The sequence below is a fragment of the Theropithecus gelada genome, chromosome 10 (assembly GCF_003255815.1).
Source record: "Theropithecus gelada isolate Dixy chromosome 10, Tgel_1.0, whole genome shotgun sequence".
Taxonomy (NCBI): Eukaryota; Metazoa; Chordata; class Mammalia; order Primates; family Cercopithecidae; genus Theropithecus; species Theropithecus gelada.
In genome coordinates this window covers 61,564,241-61,580,400 of record NC_037678.1, presented here as the reverse complement: position 1 = coordinate 61,580,400, position 16,160 = coordinate 61,564,241, and the positions used below count along the sequence as shown (strand labels likewise).

General features: G+C 40.3%; 1 protein-coding gene across 1 annotated transcript in view; it reads left to right on the top strand.

Moving 5' to 3' along the window:
- Positions 1-16,160, top strand: part of TOP1 (DNA topoisomerase I) — a 94,697-nt gene that overhangs the window by 52,538 nt on the left and 25,999 nt on the right. The window contains exons 8-9 of the mRNA XM_025398620.1: positions 3,231-3,337; positions 11,596-11,711. Coding sequence (XP_025254405.1) covers positions 3,231-3,337; positions 11,596-11,711 — 223 coding nt within the window. The remainder of the gene's footprint in view (positions 1-3,230; positions 3,338-11,595; positions 11,712-16,160) is intronic.

Sequence of the window (16,160 nt, the reverse complement as noted above, 5' to 3'; positions counted from 1 at the left end):
GCCCTTTGGGGTGAGTTTGGAAGTGAGAGTTTTCCAGTAAGCAACTTCTTAAGACAAATGAGTTTTAGGTATTTATTGGCTTGTTTGTTGTAGTAATGACATTAGGGAAAAAAATTCAATAAGTGATGGCTGTGGCACTGGTAGTTTTAAGATCTCTATGAATCCCCACAGTGTCTTAAGTTAACCACAACCAGCAGTGATTCTGCTCTCAGCCTTCCTGGGTGTCTGTCTACCCACGGCTATGCTGCCAACAGATGTTCTTCCAAAAAGTATGTCATCTTCATGTATACAGAGGCAATGTTAACAAGAAACCACATTTTGGCTTATAACCTCGAAGAAATTTCCCTAAGAATTTTTTGCTCGTCATTCACTTTGGGTAACCATTCCTATCTAAAGTTCTTTAATGGGTGCCCCTTTGACATAAAATTGACACCCAAACTCTTTACCGCAGCTCCTCCCGATCTGGCCCCTGCATCTCGTGCCTCTCTTCATCTTGTGCCTCTTCTCTAGCTTGCTTGTACCAGTCACACTAACCTCCTTTGTTTCTTTTCCACACCAAATTCTTTCATACTTCCGAGATTTATGGAGCACCTGCTGTTCCTCTGTCTGGAGCACACATGCTCCCTTCTTTATCCTCTTGGCCTATAACCTTCCTCAAAAAACTCAGTTCCATTTAAATGCTTTCCTAAATGTTCTTGTTGATGCTTGTGGTAGATTGAAAATAGAATCATATGCTTTCTCCTTTTGACACTTTTGAGTTCTTATACTAAAAAATTGTTAGCAGGTAATTCAAGAAAAGATGTCAGAAATTCACAGAGGTCTTAATGATGCCTTCCCCTAAGAGAAGAAGGGGTTGTGTGAGTTCTTAGCTCTTATGCTACATTTGAGGTTAGCCACTGTCATGGGCAAAATGGGTTCACAAATGTAAAGTGGATAGTTTGAAGTACCAGCAGTAAAGAGAGTGATAGTGAAGGGGCAGGGAGTCTTAAGAGGATAATCTATCATAATAGTAGAATGATGTTAATAATCACAATTAAATGTAATAGGTGCTTACCATGTGCCAGGCATTCGTCTACATTTTTTATATATGTATCATTTCATTTAATCCTTACAACCTGAAAAGGTTGTTATATCCCTATTATCATCTCCATTTTGCAGATGCAGAAATAGAGTATAGAAGTATTGAATCACTTGCCTGAGGTCACATAGCTACTAAAGTGGTAAAGGCAGCATTTGATCCCATGCAGTCTGACTTCAGCGCCAGCACACCAGCTACTATATTATCCTACCTCCCCTGGGACTTTGTTGATCCTCTGATTCTGCAAGGAGGGAGAAGAAAGGTCTTTAATGAAATCATATGAAGACTATTAGTGAGTGAGTTGAGCCATAGAGAGATGATCAGGCCCTATATTTAGAAGATCGTAGTTTTTATGACAACTAGTCTATTCTTGGCCGAAGTTCAAATTAATAAGCACTAATTCAAGGAATTGAGAGTGAAATGTTAAGTAGTGATTATGGTAGTCAACCACTCCACTTCCATGTACCTAATCAGTGCAAACTAGTCAGTAAAGGAATACAAAACTTGAATTCTCCAAGTGTTGTTTTTCTTTTATGTTTATATTGCATTTATGCAAAAATAATACTCTGAATTTGTTAAACCATTGGGAAAAAAGAACAGTTGACTTCAGTTTTTATTCTATTTAGCAACCCTACCACATAGGGGAAAAATGCTGGCTGAAAGACTGAATTAATACAGTCTTGCTGTGGCAGGGACCCCAGATGGCAGAATCTGTCATTAAACGTCACTCGCCAACTATGTTTTTTTTTTCCCCCTCTTGTTTTTGAGAATTGTTCTGAGGTCTCTCCGTGACTGATACCCCAATTTGAGGTTTGAAAACATACAGTGTAGCCAGTAGTTTCCTAATGGGACCATCTGCATGCCTACTCAGAAGCTGTTTAGAGTATCTTCACCGAAAAACATTTCCCTTTCCTGTGGTGTGTTTCACCCTAAGTAGTAAACATTATCTGAATTAATGTGATCCTGTAGTACCTTCTCGCAAACATACCCACATATTTATATTCTCCATGCCTGTTTTAAAATATGGGTGGTACTGTAAGCTTTTCCTCTTTTTTCTATTCCTATCTTGATTGCTCTCCTATTATGAGGGTCTAAAATGTTTATTCCATTTATTGCCGTTTAAGTCACATTCTGTTATTTTTCTCATAAAGTTAGGCTCTTATCATAGTTAATAACAGCTGTATGACCTTTATCAAGTGAAAAAACCTATTTCAGAGTCCTTGCTTGTAACTGGAAGTGGTTAAATGGACCCGTCCATACACTTTCCAGCTGTGCCACTCTTTAATTGATTTTAAGATTGTTCAAAACCACCTTTAAACTTGTTGAATAAAGACTGAATAAATAGTTAAATTATGTTGAATAGGTAGGACACAGGAAAATATTCTTTGAAAGAGTTCAGATTCTGAGTGGGATCTTCACTTGTTGAATATTACATTTTTGTTTGGGTTTTGTGTGTATGTTTTGAGATATATCTCTGTATTGGTGAATTCTGCCTGTTTAGGTTTGATACCCTTTTTTTGTGCCACTATGATCAGCTCATTTACATTCAGAGTTCAAAGAAGAGCCATAAAGAAATACCACCATAGGAATTGGTATCATTTTAGAACCTCTGAAATACTTGCTTACTGCATCATGACTTTGTGTATACAAGCAGCAGCGATAGAACTATACTCAACTAAATCAACTGGGAATTTTCTTTCATACTGAATGCTAAATATCTAATGCAAAGCCTTGTATAGCCGTTATTTGATTGTACTAGAAGAGGTTTAAAGATGAGTAGGATTAAACATAAGTGAGGAAAAACGTAAGTGAGGAAAGTACACTCGGATTACTCTCTAGAGCAGTACTTTTCCAAACTCCTTTGAGGTTTAAAAAAATATATATATATAGTTTCCAAGTCTCTTCCCCTGCAGAGTGTTTTTTTAACTGCTTTCTCAGGTAGTCGTTTGTCAGGAAATTTTAGGAAATACTGCTCTAGAACAGAGCACCAGTACATTGTTATTCATCTGTCAAATGAGAGGAGTAGACCTGAGATCCTCTTTAGTTCTAATACACTGTGATTACAATTTTTCTTCCTCGTGGCTCCCAAAAACTGCCTCCAGAAGTGTGATCAGTCCTTATTTAAGTGCTTTCTCACCATGTTTCTTTGTAGGATGGTAAATTGAGAAAACCCAAGAATAAAGATAAAGATAAAAAAGTTCCTGAGCCAGATAACAAGAAAAAGAAGCCGAAGAAAGAAGAGGAGCAGAAGTGGAAATGGTAACATTTCAGCACTGGGTTAAAATGCCACCTCTTTTATTGCATATCCTTACGAAGCAAGAATATTGAGTTATTAAAATTAATATCCTGATATTTGGGGTAAAATACTTAAAACAGTTTCTCTAGAATAACATTTGAAATAAGTTTTCCAACTTCTAGTGAAATCATTAACTGGCTCTAAATCTATTGGATCTCAAACTGGTTTCCACCACTGTGAACAGAATGGACTGTAGAAGCAGACCTATGTATAGGTGGGAATTTAGCATACGAAGAGAGTACAGATACATTTAAAATCATAGGGAAAGGATAGATTATTATGTAAGTCATGTTGGGAAAACTGCCTGTTTGTTCAACAACAGAAGAAACCTCAACAAGAAAACGTGGGTGAATATTTTTATAATTGTGCAATCGTGACGATCCTTTGAAGCAGGACATAACCAGAGCCATAAGGAAAGGTGTTTTACATTTGATACATCAAAGTTCAATTTATGGCAGATGGACAACTTCATGCCATTAAAAAAGAAAAAAAGCAAAGTATTTGCAATACAAAGGGCTGATATTCCTAATATGAAAAAAAGCTCTTTTAAAACAGGTGTGAAAGGAATGGTCTAATCAGAATGTGAGGAACAGACAGTTTAGTAAAATAAATGGTTAATAAACATCTAAAAATATCAACTTCATAAGTAATCAAAGATGCAAAAAAATGATAAATCTTTTTTTAATGCCTCTTAGATTGGGGAAGATTAACAAATGAAAATATCTAGAGTTGTGAATATGAGAAAACAAGCATTCTCCCTCCCTGTAGGAGTGAAAATTCAATCTTTATGAAGGACAGTTTAGTCATAGCTGGTCGCTCTTGAGAAGTGTGTTTAGGTGGAGAACTTTTCTACTTTTGGTGTTTAGAATCTTGAAATAAACATGTTTTTAAAAAATACTTATTTCTGTTAACATATTCTACTATTTACTATACCAACAGTACATGATTTTGTGTTTATGATGAAAAAACTCAAATGATTGAGAGATTTAATAGTTAGAGTAAAAATCAAAGTCACCTGTACCTCTCTTCTCCCATTCTCATTTTCCTTTCCAGCTTTCCAGCTTTGAGGTAATCACTGTTCATAACTCGTTATATAGCCTTCCAAACCTGTTTATGTGCCTTTATGGCTTTTGTAATTTAGAACTTTGATGTCCACAGCACCTCTGAGGAAAGGGAGGAGAAAGAGCACTGACCAGGAAGGTGGCAGAGAGGAGAGCCAAAGTGGCAGAAGTGTGGCCACACAGTGACAGCTGTGTGATTGGCATGTTGCTATGGCATCATGGGATTAAATGGGAAGTATAGAAAAGGAGTATCACAGAGCAGAGGAACCCTGGCTCTTTCTAGAGGTCAGAGTCAGAAAGTAAAAGAAGGCCAGGTGCGGTGGCTCATACCTGTAATCCCAGCACTTTGGGAGGCTGAGGCTGGTGAATCACCTGAGGTTAGGAGTTTGATACCAACCTGGCCAACATGGCGAAACCTCATCTCTGCTAAAAATACAAAAATTAGCCAGGTGTGGTGGCGTGCACCTGTAGTCCCAGCTACTTGGGAGGCTGAGGCAGGAGAATCACTGGCACCTGGGAGGAGGAGGTTGCAGTGAGGTGAGATCATGCCACCACACTCCAGCCTGGGTGACAGAGCGAGACTCCATCTCTCAAAAAAAAAAAAAAAAAAAAAAACAGGGCACAGTGGCTCATGCCTATAATCCCAGGACTTTGGGAGGCCAAGGTGGGTGGATCACAAGGTCAGGAGTTCGAGACCAACCTGGCTAACATGGTGAAACTATCTCTACTAAAAAAATATAAAAAATAGCTGGGCATGATGGCATGCACCTTAATCCCAGCTACTTGGGAGGATGAGGTGGGAGAATTGCTTGAACCCGGGACGTGGAGGTTGCAGTGAGCCGAGATTGCATCACTGCACTCCAGCCTGGGCAACAAAGCAAGTCTCTGTCTCGAAAAAAAACATGAGTTTATTTTCCTTGTTTTTATGTCACTTTTCTTTAGAACTAATACAACATTTTCAGTTATCTTGATCTTTAAGAAAATGATTTTTAGAAATAAAGTGATTGTGTAAATTAGGGGTTGTTACTTGGAGTTAAGAGAATGGTACGTTAGTAAATTCATCAGTCAGGGTTCTGTGGTAGGTACTCAATAAATGCTTGTTAAATGAACAAATAAATTTCCTTATCAGGAGCTTCCTGCTGTCTCCCCTTTACTTCAGAGCTTTGGCTCTTCTTGGAATCCAGGCAAGTGCACTGGGTCCGGCCTTCTATGTGTAGAATTAGGTGCCCTTGAGGGGTTTAGGAGCCTAATTTTGCTTTTGTGGTTGAAATCCTTATCAGTGTTGGCACACATTCTCTCTGAGAGACCATGACTTTTGGTTTTTATTCTTATTTTGGGTTAAAGGGGAACTGGCTGGTCTTTAACTAAAAGTTGTTTTTTGAGGGATGAGCAGACTTCGCTACAGCTTCTATCATTTCTCAGGTGTGATGGTTAAACCTTGCACATTCTTTTCAAGCACAATGGTTGAATGGCACGTCGAGTTTTTGGAGTTTAAAATAGGAATGAAGAGCCTCTTAACTGATAGCTAGAGGCTGCGTATTGTACTCTGAAGTCAGTTATCCAGTCCTCAGTGACTGCCACTGATGACCTAGTCGGGAACTTAAATGGCAGAAACTCTTATGTTAACTATTCCTTATGCTGTCCCACTAAAATAAGTACACACTTTACAAGCTTGACAAATTTGCATATCTTTTGCTTTCCTTCTAAGTCCGCAGAACTGTTTATCCTTACCAGGAAAAAAAACACTTACTCTGATCTTTATCTCCCTCCATTGGTAATTGTTCGATTGGAAAAGGTCCAGGTCCTTCAGGGTTTCTTTGCTATATCACATTATCTCCATAGAAACATTGTTATTAGTGGTGGCAGTGTGCTTGGGTTCATACATGAAATCCTGTTTATCCCAGATGTCCTGATTTTTAACTGTTGGCCATTGTAGCTGAACAGAGTTTTAGCATTGTTGGGTTAATTAAGTACGCTTTTGTATCAGAGCTGACCTGTGGGAATATAAGTTGCAAGTTAATTCTCAACAGATGATTCATCATAAAGAATTAGAACCTGGGGAGTTTATTGCAGGTGTTAGGTGTGACTTTAAATGGGGTTTTGAATCTCTTAGCAAAGGTAAAATGCTGTGAGGAGTCAGGACTATAATGTTGTAAGGAATTAGTGTTGCAAGACCAAGACTCATAAATATGTGGTCAATGATAGTGATAAGAAATTTATGGAATACGGATTATTGACATTTTGCTCAAACCAGAAAAACTGCCCTTAATTTCAAGGATTAGCATTCAGAATCTATAGCATGTGACCTTTATTTCTAAATTTAAAAAAATTAAATAAGAGTTTTATAGCATACTGTGAAGTGCTTGCTAACTGCAAGGGAACTTGATTTTAAAAAGCACATGGAGTTTGCTTTCCTGTCTTTATATTTCTAGCACTTTTCCACCTTTCCCCTTCCAAGCAAATGTTATTATTAAATTGGTACTTGATTATTCCAGTCAAGCTGCCAAAGGGAAGCCATTTTGATGTCTAAGTACATGTTTTTGTTTGTTTGTTTTTAAATTTGGGGGGAATATATGCACGCATGGGGAGGCTTAAAGGACAAAACTGTTTGCTTTTATTTGTACAATAATAGCTGTCAACCCAGTCACATGAGCTAATTGAAAGACATGCTCTTTCTGTTTAAACTGAGGTTTAGCGTTGTGATTTGTTGAATCTCTTAATTTACTTAAATGGTAAAGAAGTTGCTGTGGGTCTTGAAGATACACATGTTGAAATAGGAATTGTAAAAACAGTTTGGAGTCTTCATTTAAAAACACTGTAGGACCGGGCACGGTGGCTTATGCCTGTAATCCCAGCACTTTGGAAGGCTGAGGTGGGCAGATCATGAGGTCAGTAGACGAGACCATTCTGGCTATCACAGTGAAACCCCATCTCTGCTAAAAATAAAAAAACAAAATTAGCTGGGCATGGTGGCGGGCGCCTGTAATCCCAGGTACTCAGGAGACTGAGGCGCAAGAATGGTATGAACCCTGGAGGCAGAGCTTGCAGTGAGTGGAGATCGCACCACTGCACTCCAGCCTGGGCAACAGAGCGAGACTCTGTCTCAAAAAACAAACAAACAAACAAACAAAAACCACTGTAGTTGAAGAGAAGAATGGTGCCAAAGTCCCAGGATAAGGGAAAGTGTGGCGTTCTGAATCTCCTCACGGTTACTCCATGACTGCTACATGTCTGTTTGTTGAGATGTAGGAGCTCTGTATATGTTTTGTATGTTAACCCTTTATCAGATACATGATTTACAGATATTTTCTCCCATTCTATGAGAGGCTCCTTGCAAATGCTCTCATACACCTACCTATATGTATATTTTCTCTATTTGGAGAGTAATAGACTGTAGGACTGGGCAAGTTCCTACATTGAGATCTTTTTATTAATATATCAATATCTGAAAAAGTGGTAGATTAATTATAGAAGATCTTTAATGTTCTGAGGTCTAAGATTCTACTAAATCTTTATTTTTGTTTAAATTATTTGTGTAAAATACATATGACATAACATTTATCTTAACCATTTTTAAGTGTACAATTCAGTGGCATTAAGTACATTCATATTGTTGTGCACCATCACCATCTCTAGAACTCTTCATCTTGCAAAACCAAAACTCCGTAGTTATTAACAATTTCCCACTTCTCTGTTGCCCCAGTTCTTTTTTTTTTTTTTTTTTTTTGACGGAGTTTTGCTCTGTTGCCCAGGTGGGAATGCAATGGTGCGATCTCGGTTCACTGCAAGCTTCGCCTCCTGGGTTGGAGCAATTCTCCTGCCTCAGCCTCCTGAGTCGCTGGGATTACAGGCTCCCACCACCATGCCCGGCTAATTTTTTTACATTTTTAGTAGAGATGGGGTTTTGCCATGTTGGCCAGGCTGGTCTGAAACTCCCGACCTCAGGTCATCTGCCCACCTCGGCCTCCCAAAGTGCTGGTATTACAGGCGTGAGCCACCGTGCCCAGCCTATTCCCCCCAGTTCTTGGTAAGCACCATTCTACTTTCTGTCTCTATGAATTTGACTACTCTTGGTAACTCGTATTAATAGTCATACAGTATTTGTCCTTTGTGACTGACTTATTTCACTTAACAGAATGTCAGCGCTCATCCCTGTTGTAGTGTGTTTCAGAATTTTCTGACTTTTAAAGGCTAAATATTCCATTGTTTATACTGCATTTTGTTTATTCATTCATCTTTTGATGGACACGGGTTATTTCTGCCTTTGGCTGTTGCAGATAGTGCTGCTGTGATCATTTGTGTACAAGTATTTATGGGCATGTTCCTGGGAATGGAATTGCTGGGTCATGTGGCATTTGGATGCTTAACTTTTTGAGGAACTGCTGTACTATCTTTTCCACATTGGCTGCACCTTTTTACGTTCCTACCAGGACCACACAAGGGTGCTAGCTTCCCTACATCTTCACCAATGCTTGTTATTTTTTGTTTTATTGCCATCCTTATGAGTATGAGTGGTATCTCATTGTGGTTTTGATTGGTATTTTCCTAATGATTAGTGATGTTGAGTATTTTTTCAGGTACTTATTGGCCACTTGTATATCTTCTTTAGAAAAATGTCCATTCAAGTTCTTTGCCCCAACTCCCCACCCCCACACTTTTTTTTTTTTTTTTTTTTTTTTTGGAGACAGAATCTTGCTCTGTTGCCCAGGCTGGAGTGCAGTGGTGTAGTCTTGGCTCACTGCAACCACTGCCTCCCGGGTTCACGTGATTCTCATGCCTCAGCCTCCTGAGTAGCTGAGATTATAGGCATGCACCACCACACTCGGCTAATTTTTTGAATTTTTAATAGATACAGAATTTTGCCATGTTGGCCAGGCTGGTCTCGAACTCCTGACCTGAAGTGATCCCTTCTGCCCGCCTCGGCCTCCCAAAGTATTGGGATTACAGGCGTGAGCCACCATGCCGAGCCCCTATTTTTTATTTTATCTTTTTTTTCCTCCACCTTAAGACTGAGGCTTTGCCCATTTTTTTAATTGGGTGGGTTGTTGAGATGGAGGAGCTCTTTATATATTTTGTATGTTAACCCTTTATCAGATACATGATTTACAGATATTTTCTCCCATTCTGTGAGTTGTCTTTCACTCTCTTGAAGTGTCCTTTGATGCACAGAAGCTTTTAAGTTCAGTGAAGTTCAGTTTATTTATTTATTGAGACAGAGTGTCTCTCTGTTGCCCAGGCTGGAGTGCAGTCGCGTGATCTCGGCTCACTACAACCTTCGCCTCCCAGGTTCAAGCGATTCTTGTGTCTCAGTCTCTGGAGTAGCTGGGATTACAGGCGTGTGCCCCCATCCCTGGATAATGTTTGTATTTTTAGTAGAGACAGAGGTCTCGCCATGTTGGCCAGGCTGGTCTCGCACTACTGTCCTCAAGTGATCCGCCCACCCCAGCCTCCCAAAGTGCGGGGTTTACAGGTGTGAGGTACTGTGTCCAGCCGCAATTCATTTATTCTTTCTGTTACCTGTGTTTTACGTGTCATATCCAATAAATCACTGTCAAATCCAATATTGTGAAGCTTTTTCCCTATGTGTCTTCCAAGAGTTTTATACTTTTGCTCTTATATTTAGGTCTTTGATCCGTTTTGAATTAATATTTGTGTATAATGTAAAGACCCAGTTTGATTATTTTGCCAGCACTATTGTTGAAAAGACTGTTCTTTCTCCATTGAATGGTCTTAAGCATCCTTGTTGTAAATCATTTGACCATATATGTTGACTGTGGTTTTATAGTAATACCATTGTTACAATATGGTTTGATACATGTAATTTTTATTTGATGTTTCTGAACTTTGTTTAAAATTGAACTTGTTCCATGGCTGAATGATTGATAAAATAAAATAAAATAAATAAAATATTGGACTTGGAAAGTAAATATGAGGGTAGTAAGTTAGTTATCTATTAGAGTAAAAGAAACTTGAGACATATCAACCAGTTGCAGTATGTGAGCCTGAGTTGGATCCTGGTCTATAAAATAAATTTCGATCAAATAGGGCAGTTTTTAATATGGACTGGATATTAGAATTACACTAGGAAGTTATTAATTTTGTTAGATGTGATAATAGTTTTGTGGTTATGTGGAAGAATATTATTTTTATGGAGATACTTGCTGAAAAATATTTAGTGGTGAAGTATCAAATCTGCAACTAACTTTGAAAATGGTTCAGCTAAAATAGGAAATTTTGCAAATTATTAACTTTTTTTTTTTTTTTTTGAGATGGAGTCTCACTCTCTTGCTCAGGCTGGAGTGCAGTGGCACGATCTTGGCTCACTGCAACCTCTGCCTCCTGGGTTCAAGCAATTCTCGTGCCTCAGCCTCCCGAGCAGCTGGGACTACAGGTGCGCGCCACCATGCCCGGCTAATTTTCGTATTTTTAGTAGAAACGGGGTTTCATCACATTGCCCAGGCTGGTATCGACCTCCTGACCTCGTGGTCCGCCCGCCTCAGCCTCCCAAAGTGCTGGGGTTACAGGCGTATATGGTGTTTATTGTATTACTCATTTTTTCTCTTATGTTCAACCAATTTAAAAATACATTTTCAAAAAGTTGTTTCCACTGAGCTTTAGATTCACTTATCAGTGTTTGCTAGATAGTTCCAGGTAATCCATAAGTACCTTAAACTCAACATGCCCCAGTTAAGCTGTCATTTCCTAGTCTTCTTGCTTTATGTCCTTTCTCATAGGGTTGTTCTCTCCTGTACCTTCCATCTGACATCACCACTCTGAGGAGGCCTTAGCCTACTTATGAACAATGTGAACAATCCCTGTGTCATGTATGCCATTGTGGTAAAACAGCTGTTGACATTTTCATGTCCCTCCCTTGTTGCTGAGCTCCTTCATTGTTGATCTCTTCTGTCCAGTATCCTTGAACTGAGCTGTTGAAATGTATTTTCCTTTATTCACCACAGTATTTCATCTTTCTTGCGAGTGTTGGCGTTTTCAAAATGAGAGACACTGGTTCTTTTGATCCAGGCCTTGAATGTGAGGCCCAGAAGTCATTCCAGAGCACTAATCAGTTGCGCGGATAATTACTTGGCATTTAATCAGTGATGAGACCCCCATGTTAGGCAAGGTGATCACTAAATGAGGTTGTGCTTTGTCTTTTAAAGGTGGGAAGAAGAGCGCTATCCTGAAGGCATCAAGTGGAAATTCCTAGAACATAAAGGTCCAGTATTTGCCCCACCATATGAGCCTCTTCCAGAGAGTGTCAAGTTTTACTATGATGGTGAGTTGTTTCAAGGTTCTTGATTCTTGGCCAAGAAAAGAAATCTGCTTCTATTTAGGAATAGAAAACAAGGAAGGATCCTATATAATAGATAATCCTTTTTATTTCATTTTGTTTTATTGCCATGCGATTCTGAGGAAGGGGCATCAGGTGTTAACTCTTAAAGGCCCATTTGCTGCTGAAAAAGTGCCATGAAAAAGGGGCTGTTCATGTCTTCCCTACATAGTCCAAAAAAGGTTTGTCAACATGGCTCACAGTGTGTGGTCCACAAGCTGAAGGTTTTGATCTGAACTTCATTTCTAGGGAGTGACTCTTTGCAAGAGTTATTAGAAAATCCTCACTTGAATGGTAGTATTTTATGTTAGCAATATAATAATGCAATCGGGCAAGCTGCTCATCACTAGAAACAGTACTAGTATATGGTTGAGGATTAATAGTCTGCTATCAATCTCTAGATAAGGCTGGTAGGCATCTGTCACTTATTCTGTGTAGCATAACACTATGCCTTTGATATATGTACAGTCAAGTCTGATGAGCTGCTTTAAAGAAATGCCCTGCCTGGGTCGCTTAGAACCCTCAGAATTGTCCTTTATCTGTCGTTGGTATTTCTATCCTTGGGTTGAAGGATTTGAGGGTAGCCTTTGACATGCCTCCTGTTGGCAGTGTAGCAGTATGTAGATGGTAATAACTGATTTTCTTCATTCCATGAGTTTTATCTGGGAATGGTTAGAGCATTGTTCCTCATACCCTTATGTGCTTACGACTCAACAGAGTGGATCTGAGCCCATTTAATAGTTGTGGGGTGGGCTTCTTTTCCCTTCCCCACCGACCCTCTTCTTTCCCCTTTCCCAACCATCCTTCCCTCTTCTTCTGTCCCCTTTCCCCACAGTCCCCCTTCTCCTTTCCCCACCATTCCTCTTCCACCTCCACTTGTCTTGCCACCATCTTTTGCCCACTGTTATTTCACCTCCCCATTTCTCCACCATTTTTCCCACCCTCAACCCCCCACTGTTTTCTTCTCACCCATCCCACTGCCCCCACCAAAAAGAAAAAGTTGTGGGGTGGGATTGAGTACTTCTGAACCAAGTGGTCTGCTGACCAAACTTTGAGAATCACTGGGCAGGATAACTGCTGAAAAGCGTCAGTGGTGAACACTCAAGTGTTCTGGTGCATCTCTCTTTCCACCAGTAGTGGCCGTAGGTCCACCAGTGCTTGTAGGCCTAGGTAGTAGTTTACACTAAAGGGCTGGGTCTGCAGCTGAGGAAAATGCCAGACTTGGCAAGCTGAAATTTGTTTTTTTTAATGACATATTTATTACCCAAGTGTGGTGGTACACGCGTGTAGTCCCAGCTACTCGGGAGGCTAAGGTGGGAGGATCGCTTAAGCCCAGGAGGCGAAGGTTACAGTGAGCCCAGATCGCGCCACTCCCCTCCAGCCTGTGTGACAGAGTGAGACCCTGCCTCAAAAAATAAAATAATAAATAAATAAAACAACATATTTATTGAATGTATTTGTGTTCAGACATCAACACCCAGCAGTGGATAGTACTACTGACTTAGACCCTGATCTTGGGGAGTTTGCAGCCTAACAGGACTCCATAGTCTCTGGCAAATGCTTATATTACGTAAAGGTTTTGAACTGTTGACCAGAGAGCCTAAGATAGTTCTTTTCAGCCCTCACAGTGGTCATTCCTGGAGACTCTTAAGTATAATTCAAAGCCAAAACTCCTAATTAAGAGAAAGGGCCTAGGACCTTGAAGAGCACCATCTCAAAGTGTAGTCCATAGCCCTGGTCTGGACTCACCAGGAGCTTTAGGATGCTCAGCTGGTAAAGCCTCACTTTGAGGTTCAGAGTGATGGGAGGGAAAGCTAAATTCCCTCGTCTTGGGGTTTCTCTTCCTTTTCAAGATGGGAAGCAGAGGCCTGGTCTAGTTCACAGGTTGCCATAGTCCTTTCCTCCCATTCTTGCCCAGTCTCCAGCATTTTCTCAGTTGGTCCTCCGCTGGGATTTCTTCTCTTTGTGTGAACTCTTACTCTGTAGTAAGTCAAGAAGTCATATTTGACTTTACTTCAAACTGATACAGTAAGTGCTGCCTACTCTCTGGGGAGGAGAATTCTTAGACTCCTTTAGAACCTGCCAGGGAGGTGGGGCATGGGCTAGCTGAAGCAGTGAATTACTGCCTCCTCTAAGGACCTTCAGCTTACAGCTTTGACTCAGCAGTTTCCTTTTCCTGGAGCTCGGCCTTTTCCACAAAGTGTTAACATTGCCAGGAACCTTCCAGTCATCCTCCCACTACTCTACTGCAGGGAGCCATCATTTCATCTTTTGACAGCTCGTCTAAAATAGGAGGAGTCACAGTTGCTTCTTCCTCTATTGGGACAGAATTCAGTAAAACAGCCCAAAGTCTCATTTTAAAAATTTTTTAAATTTATTTTTATATTTATTTATTTGATACAGAGTCACACTGTCACCCAGGCTGGAGTGCAGTGGCACGATCTTGGCTCACTGCAACCTCCACCTCCACGGTTCAAACGATTCTCATGCCTCAGCCTCCCTAGTAGCTGAAATTACAGGCACATGCCACTACACCTAATTTTTATATTTTTAATAGAGACGAGGTTTTACCGTGTTGGTCAAGCTGGTCTCGAACTCCTGACCTGAAGTGATCCTCTCACCGCCTCCTAAAGTGGTGGGATTACAGGCGTGAACCACCATGCTCAGCCACATTTTTGTTTTAATGGTGTTAACATTTATTTTATACCAAACAGACCTGAAAACAGTTTACATTTTTTTCTTGCTATTTTATTTCATTTATTTTATTTCTAATGACTTAATGTTTTCCGTTATATTGGAAACATGTTACAGTTTTCTAAAGAAGTTCAGGGAATCTTTTAATACACAGCCAATCTTCCCCAAAGTGTCTTCCTTCCAAAGCAGAAGCTTGGGGGTTGATGGGGGCAACTGCGCCACCTGTTGGCCTTTTAAGTTAATGGTGTCCAAAGTGGGCTCTTTTTATTATAACTGTTTCAATTTTGTGCTATAGTTCTCTACACCCCTGCAGTCAGATTGCAAATCATTATGAGATAAGATGTTTTCTGAGTTTCAAAATTAATGGATTTCTGGTTAAATTTTAGTTTTCTATAAAGAATGTGGGCACCCTTGGTGAATTATTAATACCTGTGTAATAGTAAGGTGGTGGATTTATAGTTAACCTCATTTTAAGTATAGCCAGATGCTCTTAGTATAGCATTGATTGGTTCCAGGTGATGTTGTAAAGTTGGATTTTTAAGAAAAAATGGAAATTGGTGCTAAGAGTACTGACAAAAGCATTCTGTTTGAAAAGTGGATTAAATTCCCAAGTACTTTTCTTTCATTGCTTTATTAACTAAGTCAGGTACATAAAACCCCTAGGCCCTATTCAGATTTTCTTTACCAGTTAGCAGCTTTCATTGTGAAACATCTGAGTCCCTTTAGACAGCTTTTTGTTTGTTTGTTTGAGACAGAGTCTCGGTTTGTCGCCCAGGCTGAAGTGCAGTGGTACCATCTTGGCTCACTGCAACCCCTGCCTTCTGGGTTCAAGTGATTCTCAAGCCTCAGCCTCCTGAGTAGCTGGAGTTACAGGCTCCCACCACCACGTCCGGCTAATTTTTTATATTTTTAGTAGAGATGGGGTTTTGCCGTGTTGGCCAGGCTGATCTGGAACTCCTGACCTCAAGTGATCTGCCTGCCTCAGCCTCCCAAAGTGCTGGGATTATAGGCATGAGCCACCGCGCCCAGCCCCTTCAGACAGCTTTTACATAAACAACTGGATACACCAGGAACTCCAGTCATCCCTTGTGCTGTGGATGCATCCTGGTTCCCTGAAAGAGGCAGCATCATGGTACCCATGTTCCATAGCAGTGTATTGCAAACTCTAGTGTGCATCCAAGTCTCGTTAAAATGCAATTTCTGTATAGGATTCAGGAGGTCTAGGAGGGGGACTGGGATTCTGCATTTCTAACAAACTCCAGTGTGATGCCAGTGCTGCTGGTCTGTGAGCCACTGTTGAATAGCAAGCTTCTAGAAGAAGGTCTTATTTAGGCTTTTCATATGGGAAATCTGGGCTTGCCTAGTATGGATATATATTTTTTATTCATATTCCACCCACCTAACTTTGAAGAAGAAAGATGCCTATTTCTTTTCCCCACAATTCCTTTCTTCCACTCCCTGCCCTATCCCTTCCTCCCCTTCTTGAACAGAGGCTGCTTAGCTTAGCAGTGGCAGGAGTCCCTCTGAGGATTTGATTTTTAAAAACCATTGAAGAGGTGTAAAGGACCCTGCTTGCTGAAAGGAAAAGGAAGAGTGACTGGGCCTCCCCCAGGTCATCCCTGTCCTGAGCAGGCACCTGGGAACAATTAACTGGCATAGTCTCCAGAGAATGACCCAGGTAAATATATGCTAAAGGAAGGA